At 46.0% G+C, this 19,823-nt stretch overlaps 1 protein-coding gene across 1 annotated transcript in view; it reads right to left on the bottom strand.

Moving 5' to 3' along the window:
- Positions 1-2,220: 2,220 nt before the first annotated feature.
- Positions 2,221-19,823, bottom strand: part of LOC100355590 (beta-1,4-mannosyl-glycoprotein 4-beta-N-acetylglucosaminyltransferase) — a 42,357-nt gene continuing 24,754 nt past the window's right edge. Inside the window, exon 3 of the mRNA XM_089320168.1 lies at positions 2,221-4,745. Within this exon, the coding sequence (XP_089176294.1) occupies positions 3,025-4,608 (1,584 nt within the window). The 5' untranslated portion in view covers positions 4,609-4,745 and the 3' untranslated portion in view covers positions 2,221-3,024. The remainder of the gene's footprint in view (positions 4,746-19,823) is intronic.

The following is a 19,823-nucleotide window of genomic DNA, read 5'->3' as shown; positions in this document are numbered from 1 at the left end:
GTCTCCCCCATTTCTGTGCCACCTAGAATAAAGTCTGCTCTAACTAGCCACCTCCTTGCCTTCGAACCCCAAGATCCTAAACCTAACAATGAGTATGCCCTGTCCCACGGGCTCTGCAAAGCAAAGAAGAACCTGGCAGATCTGAGCTTCTCCCAGCTTCCATCCCCTACCCCTGAGCCAGTGACCTGGAGGCCAGGGAACCTGCCAGCCTGGAGAGTGGAAGCCCCCATGGCAGCTGAGCGTGCCAAGGGCACAGGGTGAGGAAGCTATCACAGAGGGCCTGCCTGTCCATTGGGTGAACTCTGGAGGGCAACTTGGCCTGGACTGACCCAGAGTCGGTTATGGACACCCTGCCTTCTGGAGCCATCTCTCAGTCCCGAGAGGAAGCAGAGGGGGAGGCTACTGTGACTTCAAGGGAGGGGCTCCCTCGGCGGCATCCCCTTGGCTGGAGAAGAGTGGAGCCAGGGAGTCTCCTCAGGAAGCCTCCTGCTCCCTGCCTGCCCAGCAGAGGCTGCTGTGAAGCCAGGGCCCCACCCCACCTCACCTGGTACTTCCCCTAGACAGAGCTATTACAAGGGAAACGCCCTCCTCTCCTGGCTGATAAACCCCTCCTAAAACACCAGAAAAGTCCCACAAGAAGTGCAGCAACATTAGGGGAGATGTGGCTGGGGCCAAGAGGGGCAGGGGAGGTGGTGGCCTCTCAGGAGCAGGGCCCTCAGAAGGGCGGGAGGATGTCTCATACCCCTGCCCCCCGCCCCTGGCTCACAGGCTCTGCAGCCCTTGACTCCATCCTCTCGGCTTCTTGAGGGCTTTCTGCTCCAGGCACTTAGGGGCATCTCAAAGGTGTGGGCACAGGCTCCAGGTCCCAGGGAGGAAGAGACCTGGGCCAGGCTCCCACATCCACACACAAGCATCTATTTACAGAGATGCCTCAAAATACGTACAAATACACAGCCAAGCATGTGCCCATGCCCATAAACGTATGCACACGTGCACACAGTCACAGACCATTCCACAGAGCAGCCTGACACCCCAGCATCCCTGGGGGCATCTGAGGACCCTAGGGAGGGGGCGCACCTGTTTTCCCAACAAGTGCAGGCTCTCTCTGCACACTAACCTTGGATGGGCACAGCAAGAGGAGCAGGGGCAGCTTGTTCCAGGAGCTCTGAACATGAGAGCAGGATCCTGCGACTGAAACAGTCAATTTCTACCCCTTCCCCTCCTCCTATGCCAGCCAGATGTGCTAGTTGTCTATCACATCCATTCTCTTCTCCTGCATTAACAAGAGAATCTCCACCATGGGACGGGGCACACGGCAGCTCAGCTAGACTCTATCTTCCAGTGACCAGTGCAGCTCCTGGTGGCTCAATGACTAAGTCCTGGCCAGTGAGTTGCCACAAAAGTAACTCTGCCCTTTCAGCCTCATGCCCTTATCAGGAAAGGGTGTATCCTTCCCTTGCCTTTCTTGTCTTCTTCCAGGCTTGGATGGCACACGTGATGATGGGAGCAGAAGCAGCCACTCTGTACTCAGATTTAGAGTGTGTACGAATGAAAGCAGAGTGGTGCTTCTAGCTTGGGGCCATCTCTCTGTGGACAACGGAGTTAGAAACAAGCTTTTGTGCTGTTGCACAAACCCCTGTTCTCTTAAGTACAGCATCTTAGAATGTGCTCCAGCAAACACATCCCCTGCCCCCCACAAGGCAAACCAAAAGGCCTTAATATCCTTTCTTTGGCCCAGGACCAACTCATGACCCCCTCCTGACCAAAGAGGGGCACAGTAGACGCTGGGGCTGTGTGGCCCAGGGGAAGGGATGAGGGAGGGGGAGAAGCAGAACGATGCAGAAGCCTCCTGTCAGTCTTCTTCCCCACTGCTCTCCAGGTGCCCCCTACTATGCAGCTCCCATCCCACCCTGAGAGCCCAACTCGTGGCCTTGCAAGGACTGAGACAGAAATATAAATGGAAAGAATGTGGAGGCCAACTTTGGAACAAAAAGAAAGAGTCCCCAGGACTCCCCAAGCCCAGGGCCCGTGTCAGCTCACACAAGGGAAAGTGGGGGAGCACAGAATCCAGCAGATGCTCCCAGCAGAGGGACGTCCTGTGGGGCAGGAGGGTGGAGTCCTCAGCTCCCTGGGCCCAGCACTTCCGAAGACAGGCAAAACCTCCACCAGTACCTTTTCCAGCTGGACGCCTTCTCATTCCCTCCACTCCTAGGCATCTCCTTTTTTTTTAAATAAAGATTTTATTTATTTACAAGTCAAAGCTACAGAGAGGGAGGCGCACACACACACACACACACAGGTCTTCCTTCTACTGGTTCCCTCCTCAAATGGTTGTAATGGTCAGGGCTGGCCAAGTCAAAGCTAAGAGCCAGGAGCCTCATCTGGGTCTCCCATGGGAGTGGCAGATGCCCCAAGCACTTGGGCCTCCTCTGCTACCTTCCCTGGTCATTAGCAGGGAGCTGGATCACAGGGGAACAGCAGGGACATGAACTGGTGCCCAAATGGGACACCAGTATCCCAGGCAGAGGCTTAACCTGTTAGGTTAAGCTGGCCCCCTGGATGTCTCCTCTTGCTCCTGAATCCCAATGTATCTATTCACAGCCTGGGTCCTCCTGGAACACCCCCTAACCCACCGCAGGTGCGAAGCTCCTGGATGGGAATGGTGGGCTTCGCCCCAGCCAGGCTGCTGCCCCTACTTCTTCCAATTCTTGAAGGCTCCCTTCTCCCAGCCTGCCCCCGCCCTGCCCCTACCAGTGATCACCATGCATTCCCTAGGGGCATCTCGAAGCTTCAGCATTCTTGATTGGCAAAAGGGCTGCCTAGACAGCTAGGTCTGCTCTCTCTCCTACAGGAAGGATTTTTCTGTTCTTTTTGAAGGAAAAAGGCTGACCCTTGATTGACAAGCGATTAGACAGAAGTTCTCCCCTTCCGCCACTCAGGACCCACCTAGCGGCCAAGAGGGTGCAGGAAGATAACATCCGGGCAGCTCCTACCCATATCCTGCCATGTGTGGGTGCTGGAAGCTCACACAGCCTTTGTTTGCTGTGGCGTCCAATCTGCCCCTGGCAGCGAGTGACCTGGGGTCGGGACCGAGCTCTGCTGGCCGCCTGCCCCCAAGCTCTGGGGCTCCAGGTAGGGGTTGTCGAGCAGGTAGCGGAACTGGTCATAGTTCCTGAGCAGGTACTTGGGGGCATACATGTGCTCGCTGGGGTCGGCGGGTGGGTACTTCCACTGCGAGCCATCGAACCAGCCCCCGGTACGGACCAAGCTGCGGATGTAGTCGAGGTCGCGCTTGTCCTCGAAGTTGCCCCAGCGCGGGAAGTCGCCATTCTGCGCGGACACGAGCTTGAAGTAGATGCCCTCGGGCGTGAAGCACCAGGAGCAGTGCCAGCCAGCGAAGTGCAGCGGGCTGCCGAGCGCCCACTGCACCAGGGTGTGGCCGGTGCGGTTCTCGTAGGCACGGAAGTCGGGCATGTGGTAGTACTGGTGGCGCCGCAGGTGGATCCCGTCCAGCCGGTACACGGCCCGCAGCATGTCCACCGTGCAGCCCGACACCACCTCCAGGCTGCCCGGCTGCTTCCAGAAGAAGCCGTAGAGCGACTTGCGCAAGTGGAAGGCGAAGGGCTCGGGCCAGCCGTCGTAGAGCTTGAGGAAGAGCAGGCCGTCGCGCGCGGGGATCTCGTCCGCGTCGTCCAGGATGAACACGTCGTCGGGCCGCACGTTGCGCAGGCGCGCCACGCCATCCTGCGTGAGGAAGGTGCGCAGGTAGTCGTCGGCGATCCAGCCGTCCATACGGCCGCCAGGCGGGAAGTGGTCCAGGAAGACGTAGAGCACCTTGTGGCGGATGTAGGCGTAGGTGCCGTTGGTGAGCATCTCGCGGAACCTGAGCGGCCGCGGCTCGCCGTGGGCCGTGAAGTTGGACTCACACACCACGAAGGCGTCCACCACGTCGCCCAGCTCGTGGAAGCGCACGTGCAGCAGGTCGAACTCGTGGTTGACGTTGAGGGCGTTGATGACGCGGCGCGGCACGGCCCGGGGCGCCAGCTGCTGCTTGGTGGGCAGGTTGGAGTAGTGCACCATGGCGGGCACGCCGCAGGTGGGCCCGTGCCAGCCGGCCAGGCACGCGCAGCTGCCCGCCGGCCCCGGAGCTTTCCGCGGCGCAGCAGGGCGGGCTTCGGCCCCTTCGGGCTCCAGCATCCTGGTGCCGGGCTTGAAGCAGACGCCCCCCGCATGGGAGCGCACGAAATACTTGTTGGTGACCTCTGGCAACACGAAGTCCACCCGATGCAGCTCCATGGCCCTGCGGGGCGCCGGTGGCAGCAGGGGCGAGCGGAAGTACAGCGGGATGGCCTGCCGGCTGCCGGCCGCGGGCGTGACGGGGGCGCGGCTCCAGAGCACGGACATCAGGTCGGGGCAGAGCGAGGCCCCTTTCCAGGGGAAGGGGACCGAGGACAGGCCCTTGAAGTGCAGGAAGGAGATGAAGCACAAGCTGGCCACGCAGAGCGCGAGTAAGAACCTGCAGCGTCTGCTCTGCGACCCCCGCAGTCCCCCGCGAAGTCTCACGCCCCATCCCGGGCTCTGCCGGTGCTGGCAGCCAGCGCCCCGCATCGCAGGCGGCGCGGGGGTCCTGGTCTCCCACACCCCAGCCGTGCGGAGGGATCCACGGCCCGTGTGGGACCCGTGCAGAGGCGAGTGGTGTGTGTCTTCTGGTAAAAATTCTTTGATCCCAATTTTAGCACAGATATCTGAAAGATAATAAAGAACCACAGGCTTCAGGTTAACTCAGGTTGGAAGAGGAATATAACACTAAAATGATACTTTCATTGAAGAAATAAAAATTCCTAGCCAAAAACTCAAAACATTGAATACAATGTGACTCGAATTCTTCAACAGAGGATAATTACGTTTATTTCAAGTTAAGGGAACCCTACTTAAGATGCTCTGTGAAAAAAAAATCACACACGCACAAACACTAGGTAAATTTTAAGAGGCCTGATAGTGTGTTTGTCCACCATCACATCAAAATATATATGAACTAGAAGAAAAATCTCATATTTTAAGATAAAATATATTGTAAATATGCATATTTATTTCATAATAACTTAAAGAACATCATTTTAAGAACTGATGGTCAGCGCCGCGGCTCAATAGGCTAATCCTCCACCTAACGGCGCCGGCACACCGGGTTCTAGTCCTGGTCGGGGCGCCGGATTCTTTCCTGGTTGCCCCTCTTCCAGGCCAGCTCTCTGCTGTGGCCCGGGAGTGCAGTGGAGGATGGCCCAAGTGCTTGGGCCCTGCACCCCATGGGAGACCAGGAGAAGCACCTGGCTCTTGCCTTCAGATCAGCGCGGTGCGCTGGCCGCAGCGCGCCGGCTGTGGCTGCCATTGGAGGGTGAACCAACGGCAAAAGGAAGACCTTTCTCTCTGTCTCTCTTTCTCACTATCCACTCTGTCAAAAAAAAAAAAAAAAAGAACTGATGGTAAATAATGCATAAACCTTTTGTCATGAATATGAAACATGAAAAGGAATTAATGTGTAAAACTAAAATGGTAATATTAGGAAGAATACAATAAAAATAGCGGAAGAATAACAACATGTACCTTGAATACCTATTGTAAAACTATCTACTCTCATGCACAACAAGTACTTTGCAACACTCACAGCTCATTATTTTGGGCAGCTGAAAATTGATACTCAAAAATATCATCTTACAATCAAATTCATAAATAAAATATTTTAGTCCTCCAAGAAAAAGCAGTGGGCATATAATAAGTAGCCACATGATGCAGAATTACAGACCAAGGAATTCTTGTGATTTCACCATCGAGCACAAGAGAAAGCATTTCTACTGCAGAAGGAGGATGCAATGTGAAGATTGGAAAATGTGTGGAGAAAAGCTCCCATAGATTCCTTACGTCGTTTCCATGCCTATTAAATTTTGAATTATGGCTTCAGGCAAATACATAGTAGTGTCAAGGTTCAGAATTGAGCAAAGATGACATCATAAACATCATGGTGTAGAGAGCTCCAAAGGTATGTCTGCCAACACTATAGCAAATAAACTGGCAAAAACTATCAGATTCAACTGTATCAGAATTCTATGAGCTAAACAAAAGTTTGCAAAAAACATGTAAAGACTAAATCAGGAAAGGGGTACCTGATTCTCAGTAAGAGAGCTTTGTGGTTTTTAAATTTACCTGTGCTTATCCCACCTTCCATGTGGCAATTACAGATCTGAACAGCCCACATTCTGGTATTTTTCAACAGAAGAGGCAGACCAGGTCTTATTCTCAAACAGCTGTGTTTTTTGCTTTGACTTGCCAGGTGGCTCTCTGAAGAACTGGCTCAGAGAGCATTGCCTTTGTTAGATCAACTCAAAACAGGCTATGACAAAATCCCAGGCTCAGTGTATGCAACATTAATATTTCCTGCAGTTTCATTTTCTGAGCTCATAATCTGAGCCATTGGCTCTGAGATTTTCACCCAGTAGAGGCACACACAATGAGTCCAACACACAACAGGATTATTAAAAAAGATTTATGCATCTGGTTGAAAAGAAGAGCTACAAAGAGAGACAGGGAAACACAGAGATATCTTCCATCTGCCGGTTCACTCCCCAAATAGCTGCAATAGCCAGGGCTATGCGAGGCTGAAGCCAGGGACTTGTACCATCTTCCACTGCTTTCCCAGGTGCATTAGCAGGGAGCTGTCTTAGAAGTGAAACAGCCGGGACTTGAACTGGTGTGCATTTGGGATGCTGGTGTTGCAGGCGGTGGCTTTACCTGCTATGCCACAGTGCTAGCCCCACAACAGGGTCAAGAAGGGAAATGATTAATTAGGTTATTACCAAAGTGTGGAAATGTATGCAATGGCTTCATAGGATGGGTTTGCTGTTTAAATCTGTCTTTACCCCACACCAGCTCCTACAAGTTCTAGGCGTAGACACATAGTGCTACCACTATGCATGTCCTGTGATGGCTATGTGAATGCCAGTAATCATATGGTACTCATATGGTATGCCAGATGCCCAGGCAAATAGGATTACTGTGCTATAAGAGGGCCTTGAGCAGAGATGAGGAGGCAGCCTGTGTAGTGAAAAGGTAGCCATACCCAAAGTGAAGTCTGGCCATTGCCCTTAGCTATTGGAAGAGGATTTCTAGTCCCATGAAAATTCATTCCTTAAAGGAGTGACCTTGTTTGCCCTGGAGCCTGGCCCCCAGAAAGTCTGATGATGTGATTTATGAAGAGGGCTGCAGTAACAGCCTCTAAAAGAGCTGGAGGGACTGGCATTGTTGTGCAGTGGATTAAGCGACCACCCGCAATGCTGTCATCCCATATGAGTACCATTTCAAATCCTGGCTGCTCCCCTTCCTCCCTTCCTCCCTTCCTCCCTTCCTTCCTTCCTTTCTTTCTGGCAGAGTGGATAGTGAGAGACAGAGAGAAAGGTCTTCCTTTTGCCGTTGGTTCACCCTCCAATGGCCACCACGGCTGGCGCACTGTGGCCGGTGCACCACGCTGATCTGAACGCATGAGCCAGGTGCTTCTCCTGGTCTCCCATGGGGTATAGGGCCCAAGCACTTGGGCCATCCTCCACTGCCTTCCCGGGCCACAGCAGAGAGCTGGCCTGGAAGAGGGGTAACCAGGAAAGAATCCGGCGCCCCTACCGGGACTAGAACCCGGTGTGCTGGCGCCACTAGGTGGAGGATTAGCCTAGTGAGCTGCGGCGCTGGCCTGCTCCACTTCCAATCAAGTTCCAATCATGTCGGGCCCCTGCACCTATGTAGGAGACTCAGATGAAGCAACTGGCTCCTGGCTTTGGCCAGACCCAGCCCTGGCCATTTGGGGAGTGAACCAGAGGATGAAAGATTTCTCTGTCCTTTTGCCTTTCAAATAAATAAGTAAATCTTTAAAACAGAAAGGAGCCAGAGACTAAAGATCTATCATGGAAAGTATGTGGTGCAGCTCCAGTTAAAGCTCTGGAAGTCAAGGCTTGGGTTCCCTGGTTGACGTCATCTGTGAGTACTGTCTCACTTCAATGCTGGGAAAGTAACACATGCACGACACCACCAGGAGAGGTCAACTAGAAGCTATCTGGTACTTTTCCTGGACTCTGCCCTGTGTGCTTCTTTCCTTAGATGATATTAATCTGTGTCCTTTACATGCAAAAACGCTTAACAGTGAGTAGAAGAGTTCTTAGTTCTGTGTATTCTTCTACAGTTGGTTTTAAAAAAATCCCTTCAGAGATGATAGACAGTACAACTAGATCAAGTTGTGTATTTGTCTGTTGCCAAGATCTAAAATATTGAGTCAACTATTTAATTTTAAAAATTATATTAAAATAATTTTACATATTTATGGGCTACATTGTGACATTTCCACACATATTTATAAAGTGTATTTATCAAATTTGGGTAATGATATTTTCCCTTCTTTGAGATAACTTTATTATTGGAGGTCAAGAGCTTCTATCTTCTATTTATTCACAAAATATATACTAGGTTATTGTAAACTATGTCACCCAACTATGCTGGGTAACACTAGGAACTTATTTCTTATATCAATTATCCAAACATCCTCTATCTCCACTACCCTCTACCCCTCCCAGCTTCTAATAGTCACCATTCTGTGTTCAGATTGAGAAGCTATTTTTTTCTTCAGTTTCCACATGAGGGAAAACATGCAGTATTGTCTGGCTTACATAATTCAACATGATGTCCTTCAGTTTCATTCATTTTCTGCACACACACACACACACACACTTTTTCATTATCCATCCATCTGATGATGGACCCCTTTGTTGATTCCATGCCTTGGTAATAAACATGGTTCAACAGGTGTTTCTTTGATTCAGTGAGTTCATGTCTCTTGGAAGGATACCCAGTAGTGGTATTGCTGGATCATATGGCAGTTCTATTTCTAGTTTTTAAAAGTAATATTCATACTTTTTTCCAAAGTGCCTGCACTAATTTACATTCTCACCAAGAGTGTATAAGTGTTCTGTTTCTCCACATTCTTGCCAGTATTTGTTGCTGTATTTTTGATAACAGTCAATCTAATGGACTGAGGTGGTATTTCATTGTGGTTTTGATTTGCATTTCCCTGATGACTAGGGATAGTAAGCCTTTTTTCATCCATTTGTTGGCCATATGTAATTCTTTTAAGAACTGCCTATTCATGGCCAAGTCATTACTAATCAATAGTAACCTTGAATGTAAACGGCCTCAACTCTCCAATTAAAAAATACAGGGCAGCTGAATGGATTAAAAAATGAGACCCATCTATTTTCTGGCTACAAGAAACACAGCTCACCAATAGACTGAAAATGAAAGGATGGAAAAAAGATATCCCATGCTAATGGAAAGCAGAAATGACCAGGTATACCTTATCCTAATATCAGACAAAATAGACTTTAACATAAAAACTGCTAAAAGATCAAAGAAGGGCACTTTGTAATGATTAAGGGGTCAATTCAACAGGAAGATGTGACTATAATAAATGTATATGCACCCAATTTCAGGGTGCCTGGCTATTTAAAACAAATGTTAATAGATGTAAAAGAAGACATAGACTCCAATGCAATAGTAATAGGGGACTTCGGCCGGCACGCAGCTCACTAGGCTAATCCTCCACCTGTGGTGCCAGTACTCCAGGTTCTAGTCCCAGTTGGGGTGCTGGTTCTGTCCCAGTTGTTCCTCTTCCAGTCCAGCTCTCTGCTGTGGCCCGGGAAGGCAATGGAGGATGGCCCAAGTGCTTGGGCCCTGCACCCACATGGGAGACCAGGAGGGGGCACCTGGCTCCTGGCTTCGGATTGGCGCAGTGCCGGCCATAGCTGCCATTTGGGGGGTGAACCAATGGAAGGAAGACCTTTCTCTCTCTCTCTCTCTCTCACTGTCTAACTCTGCCTGTCCACAAAAAAAAACAGTAATAGGGGACTTCAACACCCCACTTTCATCAGTGGACAGATCAACAGGACAGAAAATCAACAAAGAAACAACGGAGCTAATCTAAGCTATGGACCAATGGACCTAATTGGTATCTATAGGACCTTTCATCTCACAGTTGCAGGATATACATTCTTCTCATCACTGCATGGAACTTTCTCTAGGATAGACCATATGCTAGGTCATAAAGCAAGTCTCATCAAATGCAAAAAAAATTAAAATCATACCATGCATCTTTTCTGACCACAATGTAATGAAGCTGGAAATTAGCAACTCTAGAATCTCAAGAACATATACAAACACATGGACACTGAACAACTTGCTCCTGAATGAACAGTGAGTCATTGAAGAAATCAAAAGAGAGGTATTGGTGCTGTGGCAGCAGGTTAATGCCCAGATCTGAAGCGCCAGCATCCCATATGGATGCTGGTTCTAGTCCTGGCTATTCCTCTTTCTGATCCAGCTCTCTGCTGCTATGGCCTGGGATAGCAGTAGAAGATGCCCCAAGTCCTTGGGCCCCCACACGCATGTGGGAGACCCGGAAGAAGCTCCTGGCTCACGGCTTCAGATTGGTGCAGCTCCAGCTATTGCAGCCAACTGGGGAGTGAACCAGCAGATGGAAGACCTCTCTCTCTGTCTCTACCTCTCTGTGTAACTCTGTCTTTCAAATAAATAAAATAAATCTTTTAAAAAAAGAAATCAAAAGAGAAATCAAAAAATTTCTGGAAATGAATGAATACCACAATACAACATATCAAAACTTATGGGAGGGGCTGGTGTTGTGGTGCAGCAGGTAAAGCCGCTGCCTGTAATGCCAACAACCCATATGGGTGCCGATTCGAGTCCCGGCTGCTCCACTTCTGATCCAGCTCTCTGCTATGGCCTGGGAAAACAATAGAAGATGGCCCAAGTCCTTGGGCCCCTGCACCCATGTGGGAGACCCAGAAGAAACTCCTGGTTTTGGATCAGTACAGCTCCGCTGTTACAGCCATTTGGGGAGTGAACCAGTGGATGGAAGACCTCTCTCTCTCTCTCTCTCTCTCTCTCTCTGCCTCTCCTCTGTGTAACTCTGACTTTCAAATAAATAAGCAAATCTTTTAAAAAAAACTTATGGGATACAGAAAAAGTGTTAAGAAAGAAGTTTATAGCAATTAGCGCCTGCACAAAAACTTGGAAAGGTACCATATAAATTAGCTATCAATGCATCTCAAGCTATATGCCAACAATTGAAAATTCTAGAAGAAATGAATAGATTCCTGGACACATACAACCTACCAAAAGTAAAGCCTAAAGACTTAGAAAACCACATCAATACCCAAAATGGAGATTGAATCAGTAATAAAGACCCTCCTGCGGTGACTGTTCCTTGCCACCGCTGGAAAATTAGGCAGGCTGCCCACAGCTTGCCTTGACCGAGGAGGGGAAGTGCGTCACCAGCCTTCCCCAAACCTGGGGGACAATCAGGCGCGGTGTGGAGCCCAGTCGAAGCAGGGTCTCACTTTATTGTAAAAGGGAGGTGTATATATAGCTGAGGTACAGAGCGGATGGTACAGAGCAGATGAGCGGATTCGGGCAAGGGGTGGGGTGATGTGATGCAAAAGGGTCTTAGCCACTTCTATTATACCACCTTGATGATCCTTAGGCTAAAGCACCCTGGGGCTGGGGTGTTTGCCACCAGGGATTTGAAACTTACAGACAGGTTTTCAAATTCGAGGCAGGCTCAGGAAGTTTCCTCTAGGCCTCTCCGGATTCAGCCTCCCCCACACCCTCCCAAAAACAAAAGCCCAGGAACAGATGGTTTTACTGATGAATTCTACCAGACATTTAAACAAGAACTAATTCCAATTCTTCTCAAGCTATTCAAAACAATTGAAAAGGGATCCTTCCAAACTCTTTTTTATAAAATATTTATTTATTTGAAAGTCAAAGTTACACACAGAGAGAAGGAGAGTCAGAGAAAAAGAGAGATTTTTCATCTGTTGGTTCACTCCCCAGATGGCTGCAACAGCTGGAGCTGGGTGGATCTGAAACCAGGAGCTGCTTCCAGGTATCCCACATGGGTACAGGGGCCCATGGAATTGGGTCACCCTTTACTGCTTTCCCAGACACATAAACAGGGAGGTGGATTGGAAGTGGAACAGCTGGGACTTGAACCAGAGCCCATATGGGATGCTGGCACTGCAGGCAGCAGCTTTACCTGCTAGGCCACAGTGCCAGGCCCCCACAACTCCTTCTATTAAGCAAGAAATGCCTTAATTACATCAGAAAAAGAAACAACAGAGAAAGAGAATTATAGACCAATACCCCTGAAGAACACAGATGCAAGAATCCTAAACAAAATATTGGCTAATATAATCCAACGACACATCAGAAAGATCATTCACCTGGATCAAGTGGGATTTATCCCTGGGATGTAGGGATGGTTCAACATTCACAAATCAATAAATGTGATACATCACATTAAAACTGAAGAATAAAAACTATATGGTTATTTCAGTAGATTCAGAAAAAGCATTTGATAAAATACAACATCCTTTCATGATGAAAACCTTAAGTAAGTTGGGTATAGAAGGAAGATTCCTCAATACAATAAAGTCAATTTATGACAAACTCACAGCCAGCATCTTATTGAACTGGAAAGAGTTGGGGGCATTCCCACTAAGATCCTGAACCAGAAAAGGATACCCACTTTCACCACTGCTATTCAATACAGTCCTGAAAGTTTTAGCCACAGCCATTAGGAAAGAAAAATAAATCAAAGGGATACAAATTGGAAACGAGGAAGTCAAACTATGCCTGTTTGCAGATGACATGATTCTATATACAGGGGAACCAAAAGACTCCACTGAGAGACTATCAGAACTTATAAAATACTTTGGTAAAGTGGCAGGATATAAAAGCAGCACACAAAAATCAATAGCTTTTGTGTACACAGACAATGCCAAGGCTGAGAAATAACTTTTAAGATCAATCCCATTCCCAGTATCCACAAAAAAATTAAATACCTTGGAATCCATTTAATGAAGGAAGTCAAAGAACTCTATGATGAAAATTAGAAAACATTAAAGAAATAGAAGGTACAAAAAAATTTAAAAAATCCAGGTTTGTGGATTAAAAGAATATCATCAAAATGTCCACATTACCAAAAGCAATTTACAGATTCAATGTGATCCCAAACAAAATACCAATGACATTCTTCTAAGATCTAGAAAAACTGCTAAAATTCATACTGAAACACAAGAGACACCGAGTAGCTAAAGCAGTCTTTTACAACAAAAACAAAGCTGGAGGATTTCAAAACATACTACAGGGGGCTGGCACTGTGGCACAGCAGGTTAATGCCTGGCCTGAAGTGCTGGCATCCCATATGGGTACCAGTTCAAGACCCGGCTGCTCCACTTCTGATCCAGCTCTCTGCTATGGCCCAGGAAAGCAGTGGAAGATGACCTAAATGCTTTGGCCCCTGCACCTACAGGGGAGACCGGGAAGAAGCTCCTGGCTCTTGGCTTTGGATTGGTGCAGCTCCGGCCATTGCTGCCAACTGGGGCGTGAACCATCAGATTTTCTCTCTCTCTCTCTTTCTCTCTTTCTTTCTGTGTGTGTGTGTGTGTGTGTGTGTGTGTGTGTAACTCTGACTTTCAAATAAATAAATAAATCTTAAAAAACATATTACAGGACAGTTATAATCAAAACATCCTAGTACTGGCAAAAAAAAAAAAAGACATGTAGGCCAACAGAACTGAATAGAAACTTCAGAAATTAATCCACACATCTACAACTTGTCTTTGACAAAGGAACTAAAACCAATTCCTGGAGCAAGGGCAGTTTCTTCAATAAATGGTGCTGGGTAAGCTGGATCTCCACATGCAGAAGTATGAAACAAGATCCTGACCTTATATTTTAGACAAAAAAACACACCCAAAATGGATCAAGGACCTAAATCTATAACCTGATACCATCAAATTAGTAGAGGCACTGCAGACAACACAGACAGTGTATGCAAGACATTGGCATAGGCAAATCCTGCTTGGAAAAGATCTCAGAAGCACAGGCCATCAAAACCAAAATAGACAAAAGAAATTACATCAAATTGAGAAGCTCCTGCACTGCAAAAGAAACACTGAGCAATGTAAAGAGGCTACTGAAAGAATGGAAGAAAATATGTGTAAACTTTGAAACCAATAAAGAATTAATATCCAGAATCTATAGGAGCTCAAGAAACTCAACAACAACAAACAATCCAGTTAAGAAGTGGGCAAAGGACTTGAACAGCCATTTTTTAAAAAAGATTTTATTTATTTATTTGAGAGGTAGTGTTACAGACAGTGAGATGGAGAGACAGAGAGAAAAGTCTTCCATCTGCTGGTTCACTCTCCAAATGGCCACAACGTCTGGAACCGAGCCAATCTGAATCCAGGAGCCAGGATCTTCTTCTGGGTTTCCCACATGGGTGGAGGGGCCCAAGCACTTGGATTATCTTCTACTACTTTCCCAGGGCCATCTTCTACTACTTTTCCCAGCAAAGAGCTGGATTGGAAGTAGGCAGCTGGGACTAGAAGTAGCACCCACATGGGATGCCGACGCTGCAGGTATAATATTAACCCAGGCATTTTTCTTTTCTTTTTAAAGATTTATTTTATTTATTTGAAAGACAGAGTTACACAGAGAGGTAGAGACAGAGAGAGAGGTCTTCCATCCACTGGCTACTCCCCAGATGGCCGCAATGGCCAGAGCTGTGCTGATATGAAGCTAGGAGCCAGGAGATTTTTCTAGGTCTCCCACGCGGGTGCAGGGGCCAAAGAATTTGGGCCGCCTTCTACTGCTTTCCCAGGCCATAGCAGAGAGTTGGATTGGAAGAGGAGCAGCCAGGATTAGAACCAGCGCCCATATGGGATGCCAGAGCTTCAGGCCAGGGCTTTACCCCACTATGCCGCAGCGCCGGCTCCCTCCCAGGCATTTTTTCAAAAGAGGAGATTCAAATGGCCAACAGACACATGAAAAAATGTTCAGGATCACTAGCCATCAGGGAAATGCAAATCAAAACCACAATGAGGTTTCACCTCACCCCAGTGAGAATGGCTCTCGTATAGTAGTCAACAAACAACAAATGCTGGAGAGGATGTGGGGAAAAATGTACTTTAATCCACTGTTAGTGGGAAAGTAAACTGGTGCAGGCATTGTGGAAGACAGATTGGAGATACCTCAGAAATCTGAAAATAGATCTACCATATGACCCAGCAATCCCACTCCTGGGAATTTACACAAACAAAATGAAATCAGCATATCAAAGAGTTATCTGTACCCCCATGTTTATTGCAGCTCAATTCACAATAGCTAAGATACAGAATCAATCCAGATGACCATCTACTGATGACTGGATAAAGAAATTATGGTATATATACACTATGGAATACTGCTCAACAATAATAAAAAATGAAATCCTGTCTTTTGCAACAAAAAGGACAGAACTGGAAACCACTATACTTAGTGAAATAAGCCAGGCCCAAAAAGACAGATACCATGTTTTCCCTGATCTGTGGTAACTAACAGAGTACCTAAAATGTAATGTATTGGAGTAGAATTGACATTTTGAGGTTAGATGATTGTTTACAGCTCGTCTCTATTGTTGAGGAACACTATTTTTTCTTTATACTATTGTTGAACTCTTTACTTAGGGCAGGGTTAATCTTACGATTATAAAGTAAACTGAAAATAGATCTTTGTAAAAATTAGGAGGGAAGAGGAGGAAGGGTGGGAGTGTGGGCACGAGGGATGGTAGGGTGGGAAATATCATTATGTTCCTAAATCTGTAATATGAAATACGTGAAATCTGTATATCTTAATTAAAATTTTAAAAAGATCTGCCTATTAAGGTCCTTTTCCCATTTTTTAAAAGATTTATCTATTTATTTATTTTGAATGTCAGAGTTAGAGAGGAAGACACACACATACACAGACAGAGAGAGATTGTCCATCCAATGGTCCACTTCCCAGATGGGCACAACAACTAGCACTGGGCAAGGTCAAAGCCAGGAACCAGGAGCCTCATCTGGATCTCTCATGTGAGTGGCAAGGGCCCAAACACTTGGGCCATCTGCTGCTGCTTGCCCAGGCCATTAGCAAGAAGCTGGATCAGAAGGAGAGAGAGAAAAAAGAAGTAGAGCAGCTGTATACCAATCAGTGCCTCTGGGATCTCTGGGATGCTAGTGTTGCTGGCAGCAGCTTTTCCTGATATGCCACAATACCAGGCCCTTTGTCAACTTTTCAGTTATGTTGTTTTTGTGCTGTGTTTTTTGAGTTCCTAATATTTCTGGTTACTAACCCTTTGTCAGATAAGTAGCTTGAAAATATTTCCTCCCATTCTGTCAGATATTTCTTCACCTTTAGGTTTCCTTCACTATGCAGTTTATGCATTTTATATAATTCCATTTGTCTAGTTTTGCTCTTGGAGTCTTATCCAAGAAATCATCACCTTTACGAATGTCTTTAAATGTTTCCCCTATGTTTTCTTCTGGAAATTTCATGATTTCATGTCTTACATTTATATCCTTGATTCATCTTGAGTTAACTTTTGTACCTAGTGAAAGGTAGGCATCTAATTTCATTTCTCTAACCCTTTGCCCACTTCTTAATTCCTGTTGTTGAATAGGTATAGATAATTCTGGCAACCATTTAACACTGTTGAATCAAAAGGTAGCACTGGCTTATGTAACAGTTAACAAAATGATAGAATCTGCCAGTTAAACCATTTGACACTGGTGCTTTTCTTTATGAGGGACTTTAATAAAGATATCTCTTTCTTCTATGTAGTGTCTGTTTTAGACATTCTATAATTGCTAGGGTTAATACTGATAAAGTACATTTTCCTAGAATATTTTTATATCAACATTTCCAAGTTTATTTGAGTACAATAATTTCTACTATAAATGGCTGGCCTCATGTTACACTTTTGTGTGTGTGTGTGCGTGTGTGTTTAAATATCTGAGTGATTTTTTTTCCTGGAATTATTTTTTTTAATTTTTTTTTTATTTAGTAAATATAAATTTCCAAAGTACAGTTTATGGATTACAATGGCTCCCCCCCATAATTTCCCTCCCACTCGCACCCCTCCCATCTCCCACTCCTTCTCCCATTCCATTCACATCAAGATTCATTTTCAATTATCTTTATATACAGAAGATCGATTTAGTATATATTAAGTAAAGATTTCATCAGTTTGCACCCATACAGAAACACAAAGTGTAAAATACTGTTTCAGTACTAGTTATAGCGTTACTTCACATTGGACAACACATTAAGGACAGATCCCACATGAGAAGTAAGTACACAGTGACTCCTGTTGTTGACTTAACAATTTGACACTCTTGTTTATGGCGTCAGTAATCTCCCTAGGCTCTAGTCATGAGTTGCCAAGGCTATGGAAGCCTTTTGAGTTCGCCGAGTTCGATCTTATTCCAACAGGGTCATAGTCAAACGGAAGTTCTCTCCTCCCTTCAGAGAAAGGTACCTCCTTCTTTGATGGCCCCGTTCTTTCCACTGGGATCTCACTCGCAGAGATCTTTCATTTAGGTCTTCTTTTTTTTTTTCCAGAGTGTCTTGGCTTTCCATGCCTAAAGTACTCTCATGGGCTCTTCGGCCAGATCCAAATGCCTTAAGCGCTGATTCTGAGGCCAGAGTGCTATTTAGGACATCTGCCATTCTATGAATCTGCTGTGTATCCCACTTCCCATGATGGATCGTTCTCTCTCTTTTTGATTCTATCAGTTAGTATTAGCAGACACTAGTCTTGTTTGTGTGATCCCTTTGACTCTTAGACCTATCAGTGTGGAGATACAGGAGACCTCGAATAGCTAAAGCAATCTTGCACAACAAAAACAAAGCTGGAGGCATCACAATACCAGATTTCAGGACATACTACAGGGCAGTTGTTATCAAAACAGCATGATACTGGTACAGAAACAGATGGATAGACCAATGGAACAGAATTGAAACACCAGAAATCAATCCAAACATCTACAGCCAACTTTATATTTGATCAAGGATCTAAAACCAATCCCTGGAGTAAGGACAGTCTATTCAATAAATGGTGCTGGGAAAATTGGATTTCCACGTGCAGAATCATGAAGCAAGACCCCTACCTTTCACCTTACACAAAAATTCACTCAACATGGATTAAAGACTTAAATCTACGACCTGACACCATCAAATTATTAGAGAGCATTGGAGAAACCCTGCAAGATATAGGTACCGGCAAAGACTTCCTAGAAAAGACCCCAGAGGCACAGGCAGTCAAAGCCAAAATTAACTATTGGGATTGCATCAAATTGAGAAGTTTCTGCACTTCAAAAGAAACAGTCAGGAAAGTGAAGAGGCAACCAACAGAATGGGAAAAAATATTTGCAAACTATGCAACAGATAAAGGGTTGACAGCCAGAATCTACAAAGAAATCAAGAAACTCCACACCAGCACCGCGGCTCAATAGGCTAAATCTCCACCTAGCGGTGCCGGCACACCAGGTTCTAGGCCCGGTCAGAGCGCCGGATTCTTTCCCGGTTGCCCCTCTTCCAGGCCAGCTCTCTGCTGTGGCCCGGGAAGGTAGTGGATGATGGCCCAAGTGCTTGGGCCCTGCACCCCATGGGAGGCCAGGAGAAGCACCTCGCTCCTGCCTTTGGATCAGCGCAGTGCGCCGGCCGCAGCGCACCAGCCATGGCGGCCATTGGAGGGTGAACCAATGGCAAAAGGAAGACCTTTCTCTCTCTATCAACTCTGCCTGTCAAAAAAAAAAAAAAAAAAGAAAGAAAAGAAAAGAAAAGAAACTCCACAACATCATGTTCCACTTTTTACTCTCATCAGCTATCCTTTTGTACATTTTTGTCTAATTCTGTTTATTTTATGAATACTTAAAAATGATACAAGATACAAAAGTTAAGGATTGCCTTGATTTGGGGTGGAATTGAGCAAGATACACAAAGCTCTTTACAAGTTCTTCATAGACCAAGCCTTAATAGTTCCTGCACCTTCCAACCCTTTTTGCTTTCAGAGATCATGAAAAAGTAAGAGCCTATCCCAAATCACTGACAGTCTCTTTGAAGATACTCACAAGAAACTTGTAATTGGTTTTTATAATTAGCATCTGTGAAAAGTTTGTCAGCAATGTTCTCAGCTCCCCAACCCTGCACTGTCATTGCCACTAAAGGTGAAATGATAATTGCAATTCTGAAGGGAGGGAATTCACAGAAACAAACCTTTATTTAAGCCCTCAATGCCTCCCTCCTACACAATCTAAGCTTCATACTGAGTCCAACATCCTGGCAGAGGAAAGAAGTACAGTAAGTATTTTGAATCTCACTCTGGCAGAGTCAGTAAGGAAAGGAGGTTCAAGAGTTAGAGCTCATGTTGGAAAAAGGGATTCTTCTGGGGGCAGTAACAGATCCAGTGGCGAAGCTAGACAGGGAGGAGGAATCATTACTCAGCTGTAAGAAAGAGGAGGTCCTAGACCCTATGCCAATCATTGATGGTTCATAATATAATTTAATAAAATCTTCACTGAGGATAATTGTTAGTGAATAATGCCAGTGACTCTGAAGGTGCTTAAGGAATGTAGTAATTAAATCAACCTGCTGTTCACATTACCTTATACAAATCATAGATAATTTTCAGTAGTGTTATTATAGGTGTACTTATAACATCTTCATGCTTATATTAAATATTAACAATTAAAATTACCTAATTCTATGTAGAAATGAGTATCTGAACTAGTTTCTAAAATTCAAGAAAAGGTTTTCATGCAAATCTAGGTTTGTGATCTATATAATGGAAACAGTAATTGTGTCTCTATTGAAACATCTGTGATCTGGAAATTATGTTGATTGCTTTCCCT

The sequence above is a fragment of the Oryctolagus cuniculus genome, chromosome 18 (assembly GCF_051225735.1).
Source record: "Oryctolagus cuniculus isolate XC-2025 breed Fujian yellow rabbit chromosome 18, ASM5122573v1, whole genome shotgun sequence".
NCBI lineage: Eukaryota > Metazoa > Chordata > Mammalia > Lagomorpha > Leporidae > Oryctolagus > Oryctolagus cuniculus.
The sequence above is the reverse complement of the archived record's forward strand: the minus strand, read 5'-3'. Positions and strand labels throughout refer to the sequence as shown.